The sequence below is a fragment of the Bombina bombina genome, chromosome 4, assembly GCF_027579735.1.
Source record: "Bombina bombina isolate aBomBom1 chromosome 4, aBomBom1.pri, whole genome shotgun sequence".
Classification (NCBI taxonomy): domain Eukaryota; kingdom Metazoa; phylum Chordata; class Amphibia; order Anura; family Bombinatoridae; genus Bombina; species Bombina bombina.
This window is the reverse complement of record NC_069502.1, coordinates 807170814-807188863: the sequence shown is the minus strand read 5'-3', so window position 1 is coordinate 807188863 and position 18050 is coordinate 807170814. Positions and strand designations below refer to the sequence as shown.

The 18050-nt window shown below is 37.1% G+C and overlaps 1 protein-coding gene across 1 annotated transcript in view; it reads left to right on the top strand.

Annotated features, from left to right (window-relative positions):
* Positions 1 to 8709, top strand: part of LOC128657062 (gastrula zinc finger protein XlCGF8.2DB-like) — a 68736-nt gene extending 60027 nt beyond the window's left edge. The window contains exons 3-4 of the mRNA XM_053711291.1: positions 4667 to 4771; positions 6832 to 8709. Of these exons, the coding sequence (XP_053567266.1) occupies positions 4667 to 4771; positions 6832 to 7586 (860 nt within the window). The 3' untranslated portion in view covers positions 7587 to 8709. The remainder of the gene's footprint in view (positions 1 to 4666; positions 4772 to 6831) is intronic.
* Positions 8710 to 18050: the final 9341 nt, after the last annotated feature.

Here is an 18050-nt window from a genome sequence, read left to right as displayed (position 1 = left end):
TTAGACCAGTTCTGGATCTAAAAATTTTGAATCGTTATGTAAGAGTACCAACATTCAAGATGGTGACTATAAGGACTATTCTGCCTTTTGTTCAGCGAGGACATTATATGTCCACAATAAACTTGCAGGATGCATACCTTCATATTCCAATTCATCCAGAACACTATCAGTTTCTGTTATTCTCTTTTCTAGACAAGCATTACCAATTTGTTGCTCTTCCATTTGGCCTAGCAACAGCTCCAAGAATCTTTTCAAAGGTTCTGGATGCCCTACTATCTGTAATCAGAGAACAGGGTATTGCAGTGTTTCCTTATTTAGACGATATCTTGGTACTTGCTCAGTCTTTACGTACTGCAGAATCTCACACGAATCAACTAGTGTTGTTTCTTCGGAAACATAGTTGGAGGATCAATTTACCAAAAAGTTTCTTGACTCCTCAGACAAGGGTCACCATTTTAGGCTTCCAGATAGATTCAGTGTCCATGACTCTGTCTCTAACAGACAAGAGACGTTTAAAATTGGTCGCAGCATGCCGGCACCTTCAGTCTCAGTCATTCCCTTTAGTGGCTATGTGCATGGAAGTTTTAGGTCTCATGACTGCAGCATCGGACGCGATCCCCTTTGCTCGTTTTCACATGAGACCTCTACAGCTTTGTATGCTGAATCAATGGTGCAGGGATTTTACAAACATATCACAATTAATATCCTTGAATCCCAATGTACGACACTCTCTGACATGGTGGATAGATCACCATTGTTTGGTTCAAGGGGCTTTTTTTGTTCAGCCAACCTGGACTGTGATCTCAACAGATGCGAGTCTTTCAGGTTGGGGAGCTGTTTGCGGATCTCTGACAGCACAAGGGGTTTGGAAATCTCAAGAGGCGAGATTACCAATAAATATTTTAGAACTGTGCAATTCTCAGGGCTCTTCAGTTCTGGCCTCTGCTAAAGAGAGAACCGTTCATTTGTTTTCAGACAGACAATATCACAACTGTGGCTTATGTCAATCATCAGGGTGGGACTCACAGTCCCCAAGCTATGAAAGAAGTATCTCGGATACTTGCTTGTTCGGAATCCAGCTCCTGTCTAATCTCTGCGGTGCATATCCCAGGTGTAGACAATTGGGAGGCGGATTATCTCAGCCGCCAGACTTTACATCCAGGGGAGTGGTCTCTCCATACAGATGTGTTTTCTCAGATTGTTCAGATGTGGGGTCTTCCAGAGATAGATCTCATGGCCTCTCATCTAAACAAGAAACTTCCCAGATACCTGTCCAGGTCCAGGGATGTTCAGGTGGAAGCAGTGGATGCACTGACACTTTCTTCGTGTTATCATCCTGCTTACATCTTCCCGCCTCTAGTTCTCCTTCCAAGAGTGATCTCCAAGATCATCATGGAACAGTCTTTTGTGTTGCTGGTGGCTCCAGCATGGCCACACAGGTTTTGGTATGCGGATCTGGTTCGGATGTCCAGTTGCCCGCCTTGGCCACTTCCGTTACGGCCGGATCTACTATCTCAAGGTCCGTTTTTCCATCAGGATCTCAAATCATTAAATTTTGAAGGTATGGAAATTGAACGCTTAGTTCTAAGTCATAGAGGTTTCTCTGACTCGGTTATTAATTCTATGTTACAAGCTCGTAAATCTGTCTCTAGGAAGATTTATTATAGAGTTTGGAAAACTTACATTTCATGGTGTTCTTCTCATAAATTCTCCTGGCATTCTTTTATAATTCCTAGAATTTTACAGTTTCTTCAGGATGGTTTGGATAAGGGTTTGTCTGCAAGTTCCTTGAAAGCACAAATCTCCGCTCTTTGTTTTATTTCACAGAAAGATTGCTATACTTCCGGATATACACTGCTTTGTACAGGCTTTAATTCGTATTAAGCCTGTCATTAAGTCAATTTCTCCTCCTTGGAGTCTTAATTTGGTTCTGAAGGCTTTACAGGATCCTCCATTTGAACCTATGCATTCTTTAGACATTAAACTACTTTCTTGGAAAGTGTTGTTTCTTTTGGCCATCTCTTCTGCTAGAAGAGTTTCTGAGTTATCTGCTCTTTCTTGTGAGTCTCCTTTTCTGATTTTTCTTCAGGATAAGGCAGTTTTGCGGACTTCTTTTCAATTTTTACCTAAGGTTGTGAATTCTAATAACATTAGTAGAGAAATTGTTGTCCCTTCCTTATGTCCTAATCCTAAGAATTCTTTGGAGAGATCCTTACATTCTTTGGATGTGGTAAGAGCTTTGAAATATTATGTGGAAGCTACTAAAGATTTCAGGAAGACTTCCAGCCTATTTGTTTTATTTTCTGGTCCTAGGAAAGGTCAGAAGGCTTCTGCTGTTTCCTTGGCTTTTTGGTTGAAACTTTTGATTCATCAAGCTTATTTGGAGTCGGGTCAGGCCCCTTCTCAGAGAATTACAGCTCATTCTACTAGATCGGTCTCCACTTCGTGCGCTTTTAAGAATGAAGCTTCAGTTGATCAGATTTACAAAGCGGCAACTTGGTCCTCTGCATACATTTACTAAATTCTACCGTTTTGGTGTATTTGCTTCTTCGGAAGCAGTTTTTGGTAGAAAAGTTCTTCAGGCAGCTGTTTCAGTTTGATTCTTCTGCTTTTGATTTGTTTTTATCTTTCAAATATGAAAATAAACTTATTTTTTTGGGTTGTGGATTAATTTTTTCAGCGGAATATGGCTGTTTTTATTCCCTCCCTCTCTAGTGACTCTTGAGTGGAAGATCCACATCTTGGGTATTGATATCCCATATGTCACTAGCTCATGGACTCTTGCCAATTACATGAAAGAAAACATAATTTATGTAAGAACTTACCTGATAAATTCATTTCTTTCATATCGGCAAGAGTCTATGAGGCCCACCCTTTTTATGGTGGTTATGATTTTTTGTATAAATCACAATTATTTCCAAATTTCCTTTGTTGATGCTTTCTACTCCTTTCTTATCACCCCACTGCTTGGCTATTCGTTAAACAGAAATGTTTGTGTGGTGAGGGGTGTATTTATAGGCATTTTGAGGTTTGGGAAACTTTGCCCCTCCTGGTAGGATTGTATATCCCATATGTCACTAGCTCATGGACTCTTGCCAATATGAAAGAAATGAATTTATCAGGTAAGTTCTTACATAAATTATGTTTTTTTTAAATACCTTCAATTTCTAACTATAAGTCTCCAAATATAGTATTCCCTGCCGTTTAAACGTTGTCCCCGCTCCATACTAATTTTTTTTCCCTCTGACCGCATCGCTATTACTTTTTCTAATAGCCTTCGTTTTCAGCATCAATGCGCATGCACAAAAGTCTGTGTCGCACCATCGTTCTAAAATACCTGTCATCTCAAGATCCCCACAGACGTGCATTACTTCCAAGGGCAGTTTCAGGATTGCTACATTGTAAACACTGAATCATAGTTTTGTGAATATTCAGTGTTTACTTGGATTGCTGCCAGCAACTTCTTCTCATTGCGCTACTCTGCGGATCAGAGGGTAAGAATCTGAAAGTATTGAAAACCTTGCATTTTGAACTGGGGACAGATTTTTGTGACAATTAGCCAATTTTAATAATCATATTAAACCAACTTGGTTCTATCTAAGTGGATATACAAATTTGAATTTACATTATAGTAATATGATGATCTTTTAATCATGGATATTACTATAAAACTATTATACATTTTTACACAACTAAATGCTTGTTACATTCGTAGGGGAACTTTACAAGATGATGTAAACAGTGAATCTCGTGATTCACTGTTTACATACATCTGTGTGAAATATTGAGCATGCGCACAGTAAGGTGATATGAGAGCGTGCATCGATAGCAGGCGGAAGTCTAATTCTTTGGGATAACATCCGCCATTACTGTGACGATAGATAGGTACAACCCTCAGTGAACATCATTTACTCTAGGCTTGGGGAAACGGTGAGGGCGGTCTAGAGACATACGACTGAGAGGTACAACATTTATGAATATTACAATAATAAAACGCAACATTAAAAAAATAATATGCAATTATGCTATTTAGGATACGTACAATCTAAAAAGTGAATGCTGTATACACTACATTTGCCATCACTTTAATGTGTTCTCAATTACATATTATAGTGGCAGCTGAGTGTTAAGTGTATGGAAACATGTTCATTTAGGTTTTTTATATATGAAATAGCCATTTTTGCTGATTAAAACCTCAAACTATTTTTCTTAAGAGCAAACCTATATAAATGCACTGAGCCTGCAGAAATAGCAGACCCTTATAATCTTATCTTTCTCTCTATACAATAATGCTTCCTTATCTATCTGTCTTTACACAATGGCCAAGAGAGACAGCAATTTAAAAGGCCATTATTGTTGCATATCTCTTTCATACCCTACTGGGAACTTTATTGCTGCTTGCTGACTCTTGTTTACATAGATAATACTAAAGTATTCATATTTTTAGTATAGGTGGTGATTTCAACAGACAAAATCAACTCATTTAAATGACAAAATAAAGCTAAAGTAGTTGTTTATTCACAATTTGATACACTCCAGTGTCTAATGCAGATCATAGGGAGCATATTCAAATGGAGCACAATTACTGCACAATGTCCATTTAAGCCTACAGAAGAGACTACAGAAATTGTAAAGACTGATTATTTATGCTTTTTTTTTTTCCTAGAGGAAAACTATGCTAAGATTTCATGTAACATGGAACAAACAGAGGATCAGTGGCTAAGAAATGTCGAACCATCAGAGCAGGAAATTTGTGGCAATATAAGTACAGGTGAGTGAGTGAGTGTGAGATGTCTAAGGGACGCAGGGTGTAGGTGAGTGTACGTGTGTGACATATCTGTGGGATGCAGGGTACAGGTGAGTATGTGTGTGCTATGTCTGGGAAGTAGGGCAAAGGTGAGTGTATGTGTGACATGTCTGAGGAAAGCAAAGCACGTGAGAGTGTATGTGTGTGGCATGTCTGTGGGAAACAAGGCACATGTGAGTGTATGTGTGTCACGTCTGTGGGAAGTATGGCACATGTGCGTGTGTGTGACATGTCTGTGGGATGCAGGGCTCATGTGAGTGTATGTGTGTCACGTCTGTGGGAAGTATGGCACATGTGTGTCATGTCTGTGGGAAGCAGGGCACATGTGAGTGTATGTGTGTCACGTCTGTGGGAAGTATGGCACATGTGTGCGTGTGTGGCATGTCTGTGAGAAGCAGGGCACGTGATTGTACGTGTGTGATATGTCTAAGGGATGCAGGGCATAAGTGAGTGTATATTGGTGACACGTGAGAGGAACGCAGGGAACAGTTTAGTGTAAGTGTGTGACATGTCTGTGGAAAACAGGGCACAGGTGAGTGTGCATGTGTCATGCCTTTGTAAAGTAGGGCACAGGTGAGTGTGTGTGTATGACATATAGGTGAGCGTACGTATACGACATACCTAAGGAAAGCAGTTTAAATGTGTGACACTTGAGAGGGATGTAGGACAAAGTGAGTGTTTGTGTGTCATGTCTGTGGGGAAACAGGGTACAGATAGTGTATGTGTGCCACATGGGAGGGTTTCAGGGCAGAGGTTAGTGTACGTGTGAGATGTGTGTGCTGGAAATAGGGCACAGGTGAGTGTACATGTCTGATGTGTATGTTCACTAATAAATTTGATTTTACATATTATATATTACTTTTTATATAAAATGATATTTTGGTCTTCATTACAAGTACAGAATATATGGCATAAATGCAACATTATAAAAAAATAAAACAGATTTTTTTTGTGCACATAGGCAATAATCATTTAAAGGGACACTAAAGTCAAAATAATCTTTTATGATTCAGAAAGAGCAGTTTTAAGACACTTTCCAATTTACTTCTAACTGTATCAAATTTTGCATTATTTTTATATACACACTTTCTGGGGAACAAGCTCTTACTGAGCATGTGCACAACCTCACAGGGTATAAATATACTAGTTTGTGATTAGTATAAATATACTAGTCTGTCACATGATACAGGGAGCAGAAAAATAGAAAAAATAAATTTGACAGGAAAAAATGTACTGCTTATTTGAAATTCAGAGTAAGTGTTATTGCATTGTCTTTTTATTTTGCATTTGTTAAATATGTAATTGTACTGTATTAAGTGGTCCTTTTATTTGCATATTAACCCTTTTTTACTGTGATGTAAACGCTCTTAGCCTTTTTTTAAAGTAAACGCATTAACTGTGGTGGCTTGATGTTATTTTGGAAACTTGTCACAAGTTGATATTCTTTTGGTTTAGCTGTATTGTTGTTTTTAAGCCTTTTCAGTTAAATAATCCTCCTCTATATGGTATAACAGAATTGCCCGAGTAATACAGTTGGCTGCTGAGCTGCTAACTATCCCAGAAGGTGTAGTTGTCACATGAGTGAAATTCTTCTCTCTGTTGAAAATGTTATATATTACTACACCACCTGTGGTCAATTTCATAGTTTTTGTTGTTCTAGAGTCATCCTTGTTTTAACTACAAGTACACAAGCAGTAGTTATAAAGATTTATTTATGGGCTGAAACAATTGTATTGCTAAAAGATTCTGTGAACACAATTTTTAAAGTACTAGATGCGTTGGGTAGTAAAACAACATTAATTTAAATTTAGTTCGTATTTGACTAAGTGTGAATTCTTAGAAATAGTCCCTAATGTCCAGTAAACTGCCCTTAAGCCTTAGCACGAAAGCTGTGAAAAGGTCTAGTTGTCACAGTGTCTACTACAAGTGAAGGGGACTGACTAAATCAGAACAGTTGATATGTTCTCATTATAAAATAATTATGTAATTAATAACATTACTCCCATTGTGTTTCTTATTGACAGGTGAATTCACAAACTGCACTAATCCTAGCCATGATCAGAGTGCAGATGTTTCTTTACATTTTCTTCAACATCAAAGAAGCCAATGTTCTGAATGTGGGAAATGTTTTCTTAAAAAATCACATCTTTATAAACATCTAAAAATTCATACAGGACAAAAGCCATTTTCCTGTCCTATATGTGGGAAATGTTTTAACCGTAAAAAAAATCTTGTTGCTCATCGGAAAATTCATACAGGAGAAAAAGGATTTTCATGTTTTGACTGTGGAAAAAGTTTTAATCAGAAATCTCATCTTATTAGGCATCATAAAATTCATACAGGGGAGAAAGCATTTTCATGTTCTGACTGTGGGAAATGTTTTAATCAGAAATCGAATCTTATTACACATCAGAAAATTCATACAGGGGAGAAAGCATTTTCATGTTCTGACTGCGGGAAATGTTTTAATCAGAAATCAACTCTTTATACACATCAGAAAATTCATACAGGGGAGAAAGGATTTTCATGTTCTGACTGTGGAAAATGTTTTACTCTGAAATCATCTCTTATTAATCATCAGAAAACTCATATAGAAGAGAAAGAATTTTCATGTTCTGACTGTGGGAAATGTTTTACTCAGAAATCAAATCTTATTACACATCAGAAACGTCATACAGGGGAGAAAGCATTTTCATGTTCTGACTGTGGGAAACGTTTTACTCTGAAATCAAATCTTATTAGGCATCAGAAAACTCATATTAAAATAAATCAAGTTTAACCTAAGTGCAGAGAGTAATAAGTAGTTGTCACCCACACAATACCAAGTTTGTTGTTGATGACTGCATGTGACCTGGGGCACACAGTTTTAGAGCTGTTTTAGACCCCTTCTACACCTCAAGCATTTATGAAGTGACCCCCAGGGTGGATGTGATTTAAATCAAATAGATTTAACTCATGATTTAAATCACTAGTCAGTAAGACTGATTTAAATTATGGTTTTCATTTTTAGAATGTTTTCAGATTATGTTTTCCAGTTATACCAGACCATTAGTAAATTGTTTATATATAATTAGATATGCATAGATAGATCATTGAAATTAACAAAATTATTTGGAGATGAACTATCTCTAGTTTAATTGGTTAATCCTTCATATTTGATCAACTTTTCACCTGTACTTTATTGGAAGGATAAAAATGATTAAGTTAATAATAACAATAGAAATAGTTTTATTTTACTAAAACAATAACATTATTTTTTTTTGTAATGGTTGCCCCTCCCTCCTCACACTTAGGTCCTTGTACAGATCTATTCCACTCCAAACAATCTTCTATTCAGTGAGCTTCTTGAAACTTAGTATGGGTTGATTCTGTGTACATAGATTTGCAGGGGAGCAATGGCATTAAAGGAAAGTAAAAATTAAACTTTCACTCCCTCCCTTAATATGAAACCACCTTTTCCAATCCCATTTCCCCTACTCCCCTTTTTTTTTTCTTTTTTTTTTTCCCCTCTTTATAACTCAGCACAACCTGGAAAAGACTAATCTAACGATCTATATTTACATACACAATGGGTACATTATGTTGTTGGTAATGACAGCTCTCCCATGGCCTCATGCCAAATGTGTATACTGCTGTTTCATCCAAATAAATAGATAGCAAATTATTCTTTTATATAAGTTGGATCTGCTACGATCCCTTCTAGTTGGTCCGAGGGGGCCTTGTACACTCATGGACACTGGATTATACTAATTTGCATATCCCCTCCTCTGAATGTACCTATTATGTAAAATGTAATATATTGAAATTGTTATACTATTTACCGATGTTATCTACAAATTTGCTCTTGTTGTTATTATTGACACTTCTCTGAATAAAAAACTATTTAAAAAAAAAAAATTAAACTTTCACGATTCAGAAAGAACATGATTTTTTTTTTAACAATTTTCCAATTAACTTCTCTTATCTAATTTGCGTTGTTCTCTTGGTTTCCATTGTTGAAAAGCCTACATAGGTAGACTCATTCAGACACAATGCACTACTGTGAGCTAGCTGCTTGTCACTGTCTCATCCATTGTATTCAGATAGGCCCAAGTAGAGCATTTCTCTACTTCAACAAAGAGAATGAAGCAAATCTGATAATGTAAGTAAATCTGAAAATTGTATGCTCTATCTGAAACCCAAAAGTTATCTTTCATGATTATATCCCCGTTATCAAATCTGTGTGTTAATTTTATAACTTTTTGCAGTGAAGAAGGGGCATGTTATTTATGCAGACACAAATTCACAGTTTTGAGAACTACAAAACCAATAATATGTGATAATATCTTCAAGATTAAAAAATTGTCTAAAATAATTTGACAGAAACCTCTGGGAGAGCATGATAATTATGAATGGATTAATGGAATTAATGTACCCAAAAAAAAAAATTACAGCCATGAATATACAGCATCTTGCTATGTAATTAAAACATTATCTATACTTCAGGATTAATCACCATTGTATTATAATGTATCCTAAATAGAAACTATCTTTCTTTCATGTAATTAGCAAGAGTCCATGAGCTAGTGACGTATGGGATTACATTCCTACCAGGAGGGGCAAAGTTTCCCAAACCTCAAAATGCCTATAAATACGCCCGCCACCACACCCACAATTCAGTTTTACAAACTTTGCCTCCCATGGAGATGGTGAAGTAAGTTTGTGCTAGATTTCTACGTGGATATGCGCTTCGCAGCAGGCTGAAGCCCGGTTTTCCTCTCAGTGTGCAGTGAATGTCAGAGGGATGTGAAGGGAGTATTTCCTATTGAATACCATAGTCTTCCTCTAGGGGATCTATTTCATAGGTTCTCTGTTATCGGTCGTAGAGATTTCTTCTCCTACCTCCCTTTTCAGATCGACGATATACTCTTATATACCATTACCTCTACTGATTCTCATTTCAGTACTGGTTTGGCTATCTACTTTATGTAGATGAGTGTCTTTGGGTAAGTAAGTCTTATCTTTTATTTATGACACTCTCAGCTATGGTTTGGCACTTTATATGTAAAGTTCTAAATATGTTTTATACTTATATTTGCCATGATTCAGGTCAATCGGTTTATTTTCCTTATTTCAGGCTGTCAGTTTCATTTTTTGGGAAAATGCATATGAATTAAATATTTTTCTTACCTAAAATTTTCAATTGACTTTTTTCCTCTAAATTGCGGGTTGTTAGGCTCACGGGTGCAAAAAATGCTAGAATTTATTGCGTAATTTTTGGCGCGAGACTTTTTTGGCGCGAGATTGACGTTGATAACGTCATTTCCGGCGTCGTAGTTGACGCCGGAAGTTTTCACATAGTTGCGTCATTTTTGACGCTTGTGTTTGTTGCAGACGTTTTTGGCGCCAAAAAATATGTGGGCGTCATTCTTGGCGCCAGATTTTTAACTTTATTTAAGTCTCATTTTTTAGTTGCTTCTGGTTTCTAGAGGCCTGTTCTGTTTGCATTTTTTCCCATTCCTGAAACTGTCATTTAAGGAATTTGAAAATTTTGCTTTATATGTTGTTTTTTCTATTACATATTGCAAGATATCCCAAAAACTGTTCCTGTATCAGAAAATACTATTGGATTCCTGATGACTGATATCAGTCCTACCTAAGCTAAGTTAATTTATTTTAATGTTATGAATTTTATCTTTAGCTATGGTTTGTAATAAGTTATCATGATAAACTTTTACATGCAGAGTCCATTAGTATTTATGCATTATCTATTGCTATTCTTTTTACATATAATGTACAAGATATACTTAGGAATTTATAAGAATATTTTTCTGATTTTTTTTTTTTTTTTTTTTTTTAATTTTTTATTTATAGCCAGCAGTAGATACAAAAAGAAAACAAACCGCAATTCTTGCGCCACGCGGGGCCAAATATGATTATGATAATTAACATATACATAAAAAGCAAGAAAAAAGAAAAAAAAAACCTATAAAGGTTTTATCCAAAATAATGACAATCTCTTTAAGGTATACCTATGCGGAGCCTCTAAATTCTAATATCAACCTGCTGGAATTTTTTTTCGCCCTTTTTCTGTTCCTTCCCCTTTCCTTTTCCTTGCCCCCCTTTCTTCTTCGCTATTACCTTTTCTTAAGCAACAAACTTCAACATGGTCATACCTGGTAATCTACAAAACTGATAACTTGTGTATAATAACGAAAAAGAGAGCAAAAACAAAAAGAAAAGAAAAAAAACTTCAGCCAAACACGTAACAACACAAGACAACACAAACCAAACAAAATAAATTATACCTGAGCAAAATTAAAAAAAAAAAAAACCCATAAACACCCCTCCCTACCCCTCGACCTCTACCCCAGACTCTCCTCCCGGCTGCTCGATCCAGGTATACGGGAAGACACTTAATAGAGTCAATTCCGCAAAGCTCACTGAAGCTAGAAACGGTGAGAGAATTACCCTCTGGAGCGCAACTGGAAAAGACAAGATAACCGGGGACCATTTCCATAGAAACTTTTTGATTCTATTCTCTGAGGCATCATACAGATGATGTGACTCAAAGAGAATTTGATTTTGCAAAATTTTAAAAACCATAGAAAGTCCGGGAACATAGCTAGCTTTCCAGTTTTTAAGTATACAAAATCTTACTGCAAGAATAATTGTGTTAAGGCTATTTATAGTATTACTATTAAAAACATCCTTTAACTGGAATAGAAAAATAATGTCCTCTGCTGAAAGGGCAATTGTGACTTTATATAATTTGTTGAACCAATAAATAATTTTCAGCCACAGTTGTCTGACTTTAGGGCATAACCAGAACATATGAAGTATATCTGCTCTAGAGTGAGCGCAGCGCGGACAAATACTAACCGAAGATGGGTAAATCTTCATTAGTTTCCATGGAGAAAGATAGAACTTATTAATCAATTTCATATGAGATTCAATCCAAGCCACTGGGACTTTACATTTACGTATTATTTCAAAGCTCGGCTTAACTGTTTCAAAATTTACCGAGGGAATTAACGATGCCCAGGATTTACAAATATTATCCTTAACTACCAGACTCTGCTTATTCAGCATGATGTCATACATCAGAGAGATCGAGGAATCACCGTTGGTGAACTTTTGTATGCAAAGCTTAATATCTGACCAGGCCACCAAAGATGGAGCATACCACCTCTGCTCAGAGATAAAATGGCGGATCTGGAAGTACGCAAATAGATTTGTTCTGGGTAATCCAAATTTGCTGAAGACAACCTCCGCGTTTAATATTTGATAGTTATCATCAAGTAATTGTATTACATAACAAAGCCCTTTATCCGACCAAACCTTAAATACTTTTTGATATAGACTCGGGAGAAAGCTTGGATTACTTAAAATAGGTAGAAATTCTGATACAGAGTGATCTACATCTAAGATTCTACAGAATTTCTGCCAAGCCAAGACTATATTCTTAAAGGAGATAAGGCAACTTACATTCTGCGGTAATTTCTGCACTTTTAAATGTAAAATAGCTTTCAAGGAAAACGGTGCAATTAGAAAAGATTCTAGTTCTGCGGATGATACCAGGCTAGACCCCGCGAGCCAATCGATCGCTATTTTGGCCATAGCCACCAGATTATACAGTTTAAGATTAGGAAGCGCAAGGCCCGCTAACTCTTGCTGTCAGAGATAGTGGAAAAGCCATCCATAGCCGTAAGTCTGTACCAATCTTTTCAAGTAAAGGCCCAAAATTATCTTTATACCAAAAGAATGGATTTTTATGCAGAACTAGGCTAAGATATTTAATGGCCTCAACTCGTTTAAATGGATCCTTACAGAGTATTGTTTTTGGATTATTGAAGCACATCAGTTCACTTTTCTCAAAATTTATCTTATAACCAGAGAAAGAGCTAAACATTGTCAAGATTTGCAAAACGGCCGGAATAGCTTGTTGCATGTTAACTAAAAATAGTAGGACATCATCAGCGTATAATAAAGTTTTGAGGTACTGAGTACCAAAAGGGACTCCTACTAAAACCTCTCTAAATCGTATAGCGAGAGGTTCCAAGGCAATATTAAAGAGTGCTGGGGACAAGGGACATCCTTGTCTGGTACCTCTCTGTAATACAATTTTAGACGAGACCGAGCCATTAATAAGTATGTAGGATATTGGATTATAATATAATCTATGAATAAACTGTATACATTCACCATTGAGTCCAAACTGTTCTAACACTTTAAATAGATATTCCCAAACGATCGAATCAAACGCTTTAACAGCGTCCAGGGAGAGAATAGCTACATCTTGCCATAAAGATTCCCTCTTACCCTTATCTACATTCCAAGCATAATCTAAGAAATTGATTAGTTTGCGAATATTTTTTGTTGGATTTCTAGCCGTCATGAATCCAGTTTGGTCTGGATGAATAATTTTATGCAAATGGAAAGACAGTCTCGACTCTATAATTGTCGTCAGTATTTTATAGTCTATATTTAAGACTGAGATTGGCCTATAAGAGGTCGGGTCTTCAGCATTTTTACCTTTCTTTAAAATAAGCGAGATATTTGCCGACGAGAAATAACTTGAGATAGGATTCTTTGTACAATAGTAGAAATTAAATAATTTTTCTAGTATTAAAAGTATATCTTCACCAATACATCTATAATATTCCGCAGGGAAACCATCTGGACCTGTGGCTTTGTTTAACTTTAAATTATTTATAAAATTTCTTATTTCTTCTATTGAAATCGGTGCATTGATTGCAGTTATATCCTCAGGAGAAAGTTTAGGTACCATTACCGTATTCCAAAAAATATCTTGGTTTACCTTATTAGTTTCTATCGCGGAATAGAGCTGTTGATAATAGTTCGAAAAAATTTCTACAATTTCTTTAGTTTCCGTTGATCTACCTTTATCTGTTGAAATAGCAAGGATGAAATTTTTCTTTTTTCTAGCTTTAGTGAGTCTGGCCAGATATTTCGCAGAGCAACCGTGTATATCTCTAAAATGAAGATTTATTTTTGCTTCTTCCTCTTATTGATTTTTGTTTAAGAAAAAGATCCCTTTCTTTTCTGTTGGCTCTATAAGTTCCCCAATTCCCTTTTGTACGATTTAAACAAAATTTCCTATAGGAATTTCTAACTTGATTTGTAATTTGAATTTCTCATGCTCTCCTCTACTTCCCAACTATGCTAACATATGATTGAATCTCACCCCGTAGTACTGCTTTATAAGCTTCCCAAAAAATTTCCGGTTTATGGAAATAATTTATATTCTCCGTATAAAAACGCAGCCAAGATACTTTTAAATAGCTAGTAAATTTAGAATTGGTATATAAGTAGCGTGGAAAAACAAAACCAGGTATTTTCATCCTTTCCTTATTACCGGTGGGAAAAAAATAATGCGATAATCGCGTGATCCGAGATTATAATATCTCCTACCTCTAATTCACGTATGGATAGTGTTTCACTAATTAAAAAAAAGTCTATTCTGGAGAAGGTGCCATGGGCCATAGACTCGCAAGAAAATAATATTTTATCTGGATTTTTTAGTCGCCAGATATCTGTTACCTTTAATTGGGTACACAGTAATTTTAAAAATTTAGCATTTCTCTCCTGAGCCGATCTATTCTTATCAGAAAATCTATCTAGTACAGGGCAGAGGGTTGCGTTAAAGTCTCCTCCTAATATCATGTTCTCAGAGATAAAAGGAAATAGTTTCATTTTTTCCCAAAACTCCCTGGAAAATTTATTCGGGGCATAGATGTTACATATCACTAGTTTTATATTTTTTAATTGAATTTGCAACAGAATAAATCTGGCATCCGGATCTAATTCTATATCAACTATCTTATAATCTAAATCTTTATGAAGTAATATCGCTACCCCACATTTTCTGCCGCGCCCTGAGGTAGAAATTACTTTACCCACCCATTTAATCCTCAATGTTGCTGCTTCCTGTTCATTAAGATGGGTCTCCTGCAGGAGGGCTATATCAGGTTTGTGTGTCGCTAAAGTTTTAATTATTATTTTACGCTTAATGGGGGAGGTTATCCACCCCACATTCCATGATAGCATTTTGATTCCCTCACCCATTCAACCTCAGGAAAAAAAGTGGGTCAGATAAATGCAGCCTAGGGGAATATATAGTATACCATGCGGAGGAGAGGAAACTCTGCATTTAATACCATCTGTCGGGAAGGGAAGGGAGGGGAGGAGGGGGTGAGAAGAAAAAAAAAAAAAACACAACATATAAAACCCATATCCAATCGCACTATATACATAAAACAATTTCGCTGTACTATCTATTATGGACATATTGTCCTGATGCATAACAACTCAGCAAGGGTAAACCTGCTTCTTATCTTAACCATAAGGATAAACTACCATCAATTCTCCATAGTTTCTATATATTTTTTTACCTCTGAGACCTCCCCAAAGGAATGTTTTGCACCTTGATTATCAATTATAATTCGTGCCGGATAAACCATACGCGCTTTTTTTTTTTTATATTTAAAGTTTTTTATTGAGGTTGTTCAAAGATACAGCTCCAATTAGATGTTCAATAGCAAAAACAACATATATATTGAGTTGCACGATTATGACTTGCAAATACAAACAAAGGATTACTATAATAAATAGAAAGCAACCTAACATCATCACACAGAAAGCTACTGAACGCTAGTAATGGACCTCATTTTATGGTTTTAACAAATATACTGTATGTGCGCCCCAAAACCTCAAAAGGCCACTTATGGGCCCATGTAAATATGAGTAACTCAATAATGGGGACCCTAATGATAGATACGGTCACTTTTGGACCTTAGAACTTAGTGATTAAAGTTTGATATGTGGAGTGGTCGCATATGGACCAAAACGTTAGTAAGTCTTTACACTTAAGTGTTACAAAAAGTGAAAATAGGTCAGGCACCTAGTGTTATGGGCATGGGCAAAATCCATTTTAGAAAGCAACAGGAACACTCCTAAGCCACCATTTTGAGCACAACTCTAGTGTCCAAGTAGCACAAAGGCGTAGAAGGGGTAAGAATGGCATGTGGGCTATAGGGGGCCAAAGGTAATTTATGTAGAAATATATACCGGTGTCCACTTATATATTGTGGAATCATCTAGTTGATATAAATAAATACCATGGTACAGGGGCATCTTCAAGTTAAACAGTAACAGCAAGATATATAAAGGCAAAACCTAGCAGGGTATGAGCATCAAGACCTTGGGCTACTCATACATATATAATACATATAAACATAACATGCACAAATATCTACACAGGTGATCTCCAATAGTAAAATATACAAAGGCTAGGCCTAGCATGATTTAAGTAACTGAACTCTGGGCTATTCATGCAGATATGGTCCTGTAAACATGGTATATAGAAATAAGGATACAAACAATCTCTTATAATAAACTATATAAAAGCAAGACCTAGCACAGCTGGAAGTTCTAAATGATAATTCAACATGCATACTTATAAACTATGAAACAGTTGAACAGACCTATAAATGAACAAGCCTATATAACAAGGAAGGGAGAATAGGTTTCCCCCAAGAATCAGGCAAAAACGCCATCATTAATAGAGAGTAACTCTCTGGGGACAGAGTTATGTGAAGTCAAAGTGAAATAGGTCCCAATGTGGATTCAAATAAAGTTTTCTTATAAAGTCACTGTAAGGGCTAGTACCTGCCATGTAGCCATCAGAGCAAGATATGTGTAACCCAGGCTCGACTATTATCTGGTTTTCCATGAAAAGAGCAGCCTACCCAATACCTTGTCGCCAATCTCTGAGGGCTCTCGTAGGAAGAATGTATCGGTCAGTTAAATGACCTTTCTTTATAATCGGCAAACAGTGGTTCTCTTGATGCCTTGGGATAGAAGAGGGAAGTTCCTCCGATTGAGGTGCATTATTTGTTTTTCTGGGCAGTGTTGTAGTTAGGCCCTTCCCTGTTCCTGCGGCCATGCCGGGCTGGAGTTGCTTATCGAGCCGCCCTACGCCAATTACCGGTACTTCTGCAGGCATTTGGCTAGTCTCAACTAACAGATCAGCCATCTTCACATAAAGAGGCCGTCTCGTCACTCCGACCCCTGGAGGTGCGGCAGAGCGTTCTGCTTGTTCCGACACTGCCGTTATCCGCCTAGTCTCCTGCGGGTTCTCGGGTGCTGTGTATACTTCAGTAGTCAGAGCCTTTTCCAGCACGTTCTCTGCAGTACTCTCTACGGTGTCGAAGGTTACCACTCCGCTGTCCGTGGGAGATGTGTCTGACCTCTGGCATGTAGGAGTGTTGTTCCAGGCATTTTTTATACTTTTAGATAGGCTCAAAAAATGGTCTTGTAGTATGCGTTGCATGTCCTGTGCAGTAATGGCATCTCTAGGCGCCTTCGTATTACTGTGTAATTGTAGATGCAATTTGCAGTAGTAGCAGTAATTAGTACTGCTCGTAACCCCAGTCACCTAGGGGGGGGAATATGCGGTAGCCCCGGCTCCACAAACTGCCAGACACCAGATGAATGCAGCAGCCGCGTGGCCTAACTGCAGAGCATAGGCAGAGATGTGAATCCAAAGAATTTCCCCCAGGATTATCAATTTCTTGAATCCTATAGCAGTCTGCTAGTCTCTAGTCACAGAATGATATACTTTCTTTATAGAAAACAATAAAATATTGCATAAAACCCTATGATAGAACCAGGAGCTCCCAGAAGACACGTCCTGCCGCTACAGCTGTAGGCTCCGCCCCCCCTCACCATACGCGCTTTTAACCCTTTGTTTATTAATTGCGTACAGTATGGGGCCATTGTTCTTCTCTTGGCAGAGGTCTCAGAGGAAAAATCCTGAAATAGTAATACCCCGCTGTTTGAGAATAATGGAGGCTCAGATGTTTTAAATAGCCTTAAAAGTTCCACTTTATCTTGGTAGTTTAAAAGTTTAAACAGACAAACTATTCTTCAACACGCCATCTGGCGAGGCTTTTCTTGGACCTAATCTATGTGCCCGCTCTATCATAAGTGGTAGCGAGTTAGGAGACATCCCTAATGCTAGGGGTAGTGTGGTAGAGGTGAATTTTAATAAATCTTCATACTCTGAAAGTTCTGGGAGGCCAATTAATCTAATGTTGTTGCGCCTGGAGCGATCTTCAAGATCCTCCAGACGCAACTGCATATTTTTAATTTTGGATTCATGTTTCTGTGTAATCTCAACAAGTGTGTGCGTCTGGTCTTCTACATCCGAGATTCTTGTCTCTGCTTCTATTAATCGAGC